The following is an 8459-nucleotide window of genomic DNA, read 5'->3' as shown; positions in this document are numbered from 1 at the left end:
AGTACAAAAATGAACAAAGTACAATAGTAAATAGTATTAACACTACACCCCCCAAATCCATCAATGCATGTATAACAAACCTAAATGCCGACTTAGACTCCGTAAGCGAGTGGGCATCTGGAAATAGCTTAGTCTTTAATCCAAGCAAATGCCAGTGCATTGTTATGTATAAGAAACATTTCAAATTTGACTATTATGAAGTAAAATTGGACGGTTCTGTGATAAAATACGTGGACACTGCCAAAAACTTAGGAGTAACATTTAATAGAAGACTTACGTGGAATAACCATATTTTTAGTGCAATAGGAAAAGTTTACGGTATGCTCCGAACCTTATGGAACATTCAGTACTTTACTCCAGTAAAAATCCGGCTTCTACTAGCTAAAACATACTTGATACCGACGTTACTAGCGTTTGTTAGCGTTGATAGCGTTTGTCGAAGGAAACTGAATGTTCTGTACAACAACATTGCACGATACATTTATGGCATTAAACGTAGCGAGCACATTTCCAACTTTGCCTCAAAGATCTTATCAATATCTTTCAATGACATATTAAAGGTCAAGTGTTTAACATTGATGCATAAGGTTATAACAACTCAGGAGCCCAGCTACCTGAAAGAGCGGCTCCCACTATGTAGGTCTTCCCGAGCACCCCTTATTTCCTTGTCGAAATTTAACTTGCTAATTTCTGAACGTCAGTTTTTTGTATACACGGTACGTCTTGGGAACCATTTGCCACATGCGATTAGAAATATTAAGATCACGCCGCAATTTAGAAACGAACTCATGCGTCACTTTGCCATGTGATTCCCAGCGTAATATTCTCTAACTTTCTTTTTTCCATGACTATCAACGCTTCTTTATCATTTTCCTCTAAACCTATTCAATTACTCACTCCTCTATTTGGAATTCCGCTTTCACTGTCTAGTTAGTCTATTAGTCTTGGTTCATATTGATTTATAAGTGATTATTACATAGTTTAAGAAATTTTGTCACATACTTACGTACTTCCCCGAGTGTGGGACTCCCACCGAAGCGTGTTGGGCTACCCACTAAATCCCAAACTCCCACCGCCCGCGCAAGAATCCCGCATCTGGCACCGCAATTCTGCATGTCTTCAGATGTAGGAGCTCGCTGCTAGAGCCTCGGGGCTGCTCTTTTGTAGGGGCGTTTCATTCGGGTGTCCTCAGTAGACATCCGTCCTCTCGCTTGCAGCGGAGTACGAATTTCACGTATCTCGCAACTGCTTCCCACTTGTCTGCACTGGAGATCATTACCCCAATTATGTTGTTCGGAGTTATGTCTCCGTATCTTTCTTCCAACATTCTGCGCGAAATCAAGAAGTGTTCGCCGGTGAAGAATGTATGGTACACGTTATCTTCGACGTTTCCACAGTAGTGACAGAACGGTGAGTCCACCCTTCCCATTCTATGAAGATATTCTCGGAAGTAACCATGGCCGGTGAGGAATTGCGTCAGGTAGAAATCGAAACATGCGGTCTGTTCAAGCATGTTTGAAGGTCGGCTATCAGGGTGTGCGTCCATTGGACCGAAGACATTTGAATCCGGTATTTTTTGACTTTCAATGCGTCAGCCCATATTTCTGGCCCGTACAGGAGCACCGACTGGACTGCGGTCATCAGATGCTTCCTGCGGCATGGCTTCGGGCCGCCCACGTTCGCCATCAGCCGGCTTAGAGCCACCGTGCTCTGCGCAGCTTTTTCACATACTCCATGGATGTGTTCCCAGAATGTGAGTTTGCTGTCATGCTTCACCCCTAGGTATTTTGTAGACCTAGAAGTTGTCACGAGTTGAGGTCCGACCATCATGTTTATAATTGTTGGGATCCGTTTCCTGGTGAGGAGCACGATCTCTGTTTTGGCTGTAGCCAATTGCAGACCGTGATCGCTCATCCATCCACTGACGTTGCGCATGACCTGGTTTAGCTTGACCTGTGCTAGCTGGACATTTCTTGCTGTTATGACGGCGGCCACGTCGTCCGCTAAGGCGACAAGGAAGGCGCTCTCCGGCATTTCCGTGCGCAACAGACTGTCATACGCGGCGTTCCAGAGGGCCGGGCCAAGTACAGACCCCTGTGCACGGTGGGCAGGAAGCGAAGATAGGTTGCATAAAAATGTCGACAAAACCTGAAAGCTGGGTTGTATTTGTTGATATCTTAAGGTTAAGAATCCGCTTAAATTGAAATCCTAGCTGCTCCTGTTTTAAAGATATCCACATTTTAAATACTTCTGATAGGATATATTTGCAAAAGAGGAAGGCGTACTTCTCGATAATTAGAGAATATTTATACGAAAAGAAATCTCATACAAATCTGTTCCCCTTTTTTAACTCACTAAAACGGATCAAATCAATGCGAAACATTTTCATTTTTTCCTACCGAAAGAATAATTGATCGAGATTTATTGGGCGCTACCGGTATACAACTTAGATAAAGCACCACAATTACCTTTTTCTGTAGCGTGAACTTTCTCATTACAAACACTTTCAATATCGCAATATATGTATGTATATATACAATATTGTATGCTATATAATACGGTAGTAATTTTTTATTAAAGGTTTGTTGCTATAAGCAAGTAGCGCAGGCAAGTCACACTGCGCTTGTGCAAGAAATAAAAATGCTCTAACTTAGGCCAACGGTACTCCTCATAATAAGTAAATAAATTCAAAGCTTGTATGAGATTTATTTTGGTATTTATGTACTCTTCTGTCAGGAAATAATAACTATTGTACATCCAGAACACAAATGCGATCATAAAGAAAATCGCATGAAAGTATGCGCTTTGTGTGTAGGGCTGCCAGACGTCCCGGTTTTCCCGGAGATGTCCCGGTTTTAGACTATTTGTCCCGGTGTCCCGGTCCAACCTTAAAATGTCCCGGGTTTCACAAATTTTGCTTAAAAATGACTACGCTGAGAGAAAAAACGCGTTGTAATATTAAGAAAATTTTTATGAATTTACTGGGGGAAATAACGCATAGTAAACATGAATATTTTTTATTTGATTATCGTTTTGAAATGTTCGTACTTAAAAACAATACTTTCATACCAGGCACACGTGGTGTTGAATCAAACTGAACATTTGAATGCACATTTACATGTCTGGCTGTAGCTGAGTGCACGAAGATGCTTGCCACAATTTGCTGATTTCCAGAGCGTCAGGGTTCAAATCCCATTACAGACAGCATGGAATTTAAATAATTTTTTTTTTAACTTAATTATGAAAAAGCATCCGTTAAGTGCTTCATTTTAATATTGGCGTATTTCAATTGAATATTTCTATGCTAAATACTAAAATTTGTATACTTAAATTATTACGAGTTGGGTTGGTGCTCTTTCATATGCGTTTTTTTTTTAAATGTAGCACGTTTGGCATAAGCAATAGTTGATGATTAATATAAGTATGTACCTAAATACGTTAAAATGACATGCACAGAGTTTTACAATTATAGCAAAAGCCAGAAGTTTTGAAACAAGCTCACAGCAACGAAACAAATGACTGATATTTTAATGTTACCTTGTATTTATTTTTTTTTTCGTGAAACCTAGATTACTTATAAGTACCGTGCCGTACAAAATTATTGGCTCGGAGACACTTTCATCTGATCACAATTTCTAATCAGATCTTTTAGAAAAATGTTTAAAATGTAGCTTTTGAGCCAATTAGTAAAGTGCAAGTCTGAAGTTACCAGAAAATTTGGTTGATTTTTTGCAATTATTTATTTTTTGCTGACAGTGTCTTCCACATACAAAAAAATGTCGAACATAGTTTGTATGGAAGAAACTCTCAGTAAAAACAATATCAAATATATTGCCTCGTTCAAAGCCATGAGCAAAATCGTGAATACATGGTTTTCCGCAAAACAAGCGGATCTTAGTAATTTTGATAAAAATCTTAACGAACTCCGCACAGCTTTGAAAAGTACTGGAATTTCTCAAACTGTCAAAATCCATTTTATCCTTAAACATTTAAAGCAATCTATTTCATTCTTGAATAACGATGGTTTAGGATTATGGTCCGAGCAGGCCGGGAAGTCAATTCATAGGGAATTCATTAAATTCTGGGATAGATTCAAAATAAATATGATTGATAAACCAACTTTTGTGAGTCGCCTGAAGAAAACTGTGATGACATTTTCATTCCAGCATATATAAAAACTTAACTAAATAATAAAATATTTAAATACTAAAATGTGTGACTATATTATATGGTAAGCCAACAAAAAAAATAAAAGGAAACAAAAAACAAATATAAAAAAATAAAGCAAGAAAAAAATAAAAAAAAATAAAACCAAAAAAAGAACAAAGAGGTGCAAAGTAAGTTGCCTCTACGTGGTGCGCCTTGGAAACGATTGAAACCGGCTAAAAACTTACATAAACTTATATTTTCACATAATATATATACACACATTTACTCACACATACATTGTTGAATATTTAATGCACAAGGATGTTTTTCTCTTTCGCAAAAGTCGGTCCTATCATAACTATGTAAAATGTTGATATCTTTAAAACAGGAGCAGCTAGGATTTCAATTCAAAGGGATTCTTAACCTAAAAATATCAACAAATACAACCCTGCTTTCAGTTTTTGTCGACATTTTTATGCAACCTATCTTTGCTTCCTGCCCACCGTGTGTGCCGCTCCGCCGGTTATACATCTCCTTCTCCGACCTTGTGTTGTGTCGTACAAAAGCCAACGGTCTCTGAGGTAGTCCCGGATCATATATAGCAAGTATGTTGGAACCTTGGATGACCGTTCCAAGGCCTCCAGCATGCCGTCCCATCTTGCCGAGTTGAAGGCGTTCTTGACGTCCAGTGTGACTAGCAGCACTATTGGCCGCGCCTGGTGGCAGGCTTCTTCGGCCTTATGTACCGCCTCGACTATTTCGCCAATTGCTCCTATAGTTGAGTGTCCCTTCCTGAAGCCATGTTGCCGGGGTGAAAGGCCTCCCTCGCTTTCTATGGCTGACGTCAAGCGTATTTTGAGCAGACTCTCCATCATCTTGCCTGCTGTGTCTAGCATGCAGAGTGGCCGTAAGGATGAAGGAGGGTTTGGGTCCTCTTTGCCCTTGGGTATAAGCACCACCCTCGTCTTCTTCCACTGGCTTGGGAAGACCCGGGCCCTAAGGCAGCTGTTGTACATGTTAAGCAGGAGATCAGGGCTCGTGTTTGCTGCTAACCTGATTGCCTCCGCTGGTATGCCATCGCGGCCTGGAGCCTTGCCGGCTTTCATGCTTCGCAGGGCTAACTTCAGCTCGTCTGTGGAAAACAGTGGTGCTTCGGCTTGCTCCTCGACGAAGACTGTGTCTGCGCTTAGTGGGTGTGGGAAATAGTGCATCCACTATATTCTTTACGCGGACCTCATCCATTGCTTGCGATGATGTATGGAACCTTTTTAATCACTATTTTGTATACCTGGCCCCAGGGATCACGGTCCAGTTCGTCACATAGCGCTTTCCAGCAGTTCCGTTTACTCTTCTGTATCTCGGCCCCAAGTGCTTTCTTAGCGCTTTTGTAGGCTGCTGCTCTGGTCAGCGCCTCAGGTCTGCCACAAGCGCGCGTTACGAGTCTCCGCATTCTATGGCAGGCCTTTCGCAGCTCTGCAATTCGGCCATTCCACCAGTATACCTGGTTTTTACCTTACCATGCTCTCCTCTGCGGCATTGAGGCTTTGCATGCGCGGTAGCGCATGGTTTCTTCGACCAGCTTAGCACAAGACTCTATTGTGTATCTCTCCCGTTGTGGGTGAAAGACCTTGGGAATCTGCTATGAGTGAAGTGTCGAACTTGCGAACACCGACCTTAGACGGGTTCAATCCTGGTTTCCTGTGAGGGATACTACGTGTTTGCCCTCGCGTTGTGTCAGTGACTTTGAAGGTGATGTAGTTGTGGTCGCTGCCACTCTGGTCTTCCATCACTCACCATCCGTCAGCCCTTCGAAGAAGGCTTTCTGAGACCAGGGTTATGTTAGGGATCGAGTATCGAAAACCCATTCTACGCCTCTTGCGTTGAAATCTCCAGCAACAATTATGTGGCCGGTTATATCGCGCAATTCGTCTTCAAGGCCTTCGAGCTTTTCCCTGAAGACAAGGACTGTGTCGTTTGGAGACAGGTAGCAGCTCACCAGAGTGATTTTCCCCATTTTCACCCAAACGTAGCAGCGTCCGACCCCGCTGCTCTCTGCGCGATGGTTGGGGTTAGCGATCCATATCGCGGCCGAGCCTAATTGGTCAACATGCCACGTTTTCTTTGTTCTATAGGATTCCCTGATGATGACAGCGTCTGCTCTTTGTTCAAGGACCAATTGGTCCAGCAGGTCATCAGCTACCCTACTCCTGTTCATATTTCCTTGTATAAATTTAATCATATTCTCCCAAGCTTTGTCTTAGCCTCAGCTTGGGCTTTCTTTACATGCAGAGGTTATGTGGCCCTGCTGACCACATTTCCAGCATGAACTGCTTCTGTCTGGGCCTTTGCATGCCGCCTTTTGTGGCCATATCCCAGACAGCGGAAACACCTTTGGACATCCGCGCGCTCTCGGACACGGCAGATAATCCAACCTACTCGCAACTTCCCCTTTTCAATGAGTCCGGCCTGGTAGTTCGTCGATTTCCACCACGTCCATTCTTTGTTCTCGCGAGTTTACAGCGAGGAGAGAGACGCAAAGTTGGCCATTCATCTTGTCTCCTAATTCCCCGCGTATAGCGTTCTCCACTTCTGGGGCCCTGGTTAGGCAGTCCATGCCCAGAACTTCTAGACGTAACCGTCTGGTGAGAATACGGGCGTCTCCAAGCTGGCCAATGGCAATTCACACATTTTCCTTAAACGCTGAGTGGTCGCCACAGCGCTCCATTTCGATAAGCACGCCGCCTTCGCGGGTTTTCCGAACAGATCGAATTACGGTCTCCGTCTTCTCAGGTTGGAGCTTACCACGTATTGTGCCCAGCACCTCTGCATAGGTTTTGCCTTCAGCTGGCTTAATGATTAGTTTGGCGAGACTCTTCTTTTTTCTCACCCTCTTCTTTTTTCTTGCGGCTGGTCGCCTCGCCTTTATTGACCAAGGGCTCACCTGGCGTTGGCCCTGGCTTGGGCTTTCTACGTTTTCCAACCGTTTTCCATTGGTTATCTGGTACGGTTTTCTGCGCATTATTGCTATTATTATTATTAGCATTGTTATTATTATTACCATTATTAATAATAATATTATTACTACTATTATTATTATAATTAGTATTTTTTTTCCGGCTCGCCTGTAGGGGAGTCGGATCGAGTTCGACCTCTCTTTTGCGAGCCAGGGCCAGTTTTCCGCAGCTCGGAAAGGGTAGACCCCTTCCGGCGCTGCTCTCGGAGATAGCTTAGTATATTTAAGCTCTCCTCGATTTGGACCATATCCGTTTGTATGTCAATAGACACATTACACAAACGGCAATAACGCAAATTCGTGTTATTTCCCAATTGAATGTGTAATAACACAAATTTGCTTTATTTCATTTCTCGTTGAGCAATAAGACCAACTTTTAAACTGAACAATTGAGTAATAAAGCAAAATAGTGTACATAGTTACAGTTACATTTGACAAAAAGTAGTACATGAACAAGTTAAATGGACGGATTTGTAAGTATACAATTTGAAAGTGCCCAGCGTCGAGGTGGTCCGCGTTCGCGCGCCGCGTTCGACGTCGCGCTCGCGTCCTCCGGCCCCCTTCCTTCCTTTCGCCATTATGAACTGGTGGAATTATAACCGTTTAGAAAAAAGAATAATAACAATTTGACACTAGTTCACTTCTGAAACTGCTTTTTAATGCTCAAGTAGTGGGAATTATTGCGTAAGGTATTATTGCATGCACCCCACCCATGGTGGAATTATACCAAGTGAAGTAATATTAGAGTGAGAAGAAAGATTTTGACACTGCCTTATTTGAAAATTTGCCTATAAAATATGACTATAAGGCAGCCGAATGTCAGAAAATAAAGCGAGAAAGCTGTTTTACTACTTCACCTGTTTATTGCGCCATTCGTCCCACCTGCTTGTACCGAGTATTCGTTCAAATTTAGAAGTCTGGGAGTAGGTAAAATTTTACATATTGTTACGTCAGTATTTCGTACCACATGTTCGCTCCGTCTTCGTAAACGAAATCCACAGTTCGGATATAGCGAGTGATGATAATGCAGAAATTTTAACTGAAAATAAAACTCAAAGCAATATTCACCCTCATTGCGCGAGTCGTGTCGAATGCAACTCGTTTTTCGAGAGTCGAATCGTATCGAAAATTTCACGTCATTGCCTAAAATTTCCACTCGACTAGTGTATTAAAACGGAAAAACTTGGCAGCACTGTACAATTTTCGAGGATTTTCGTCGTTTATTTATTTCAGCACGACAGTAGACAATGCGAAGGCCGCCTACGCAGAAAGGTGTTCTCTACAAAAGGTGTTCAGC

General features: G+C 42.4%; 1 protein-coding gene across 1 annotated transcript in view; it reads right to left on the bottom strand.

The window, feature by feature from the left end:
• LOC118756702 (histone-lysine N-methyltransferase SETMAR-like) overlaps positions 1-290 on the bottom strand; it is a 1931-nt gene extending 1641 nt beyond the window's left edge. Inside the window, exon 1 of the mRNA XM_036491451.1 lies at positions 278-290. Coding sequence (XP_036347344.1) covers positions 278-290 — 13 coding nt within the window. The remainder of the gene's footprint in view (positions 1-277) is intronic.
• Positions 291-8459: the final 8169 nt, after the last annotated feature.

The sequence above is a fragment of the Rhagoletis pomonella genome, unplaced genomic scaffold (assembly GCF_013731165.1).
Source record: "Rhagoletis pomonella isolate Grant_MI unplaced genomic scaffold, Rhpom_1.0 Rhpom_scaffold_00002, whole genome shotgun sequence".
In the NCBI taxonomy this organism is placed as follows: Eukaryota; Metazoa; Arthropoda; class Insecta; order Diptera; family Tephritidae; genus Rhagoletis; species Rhagoletis pomonella.
Note: the sequence above shows the minus strand (reverse complement) of the source record. Positions and strands in the feature narration are given on the sequence as shown.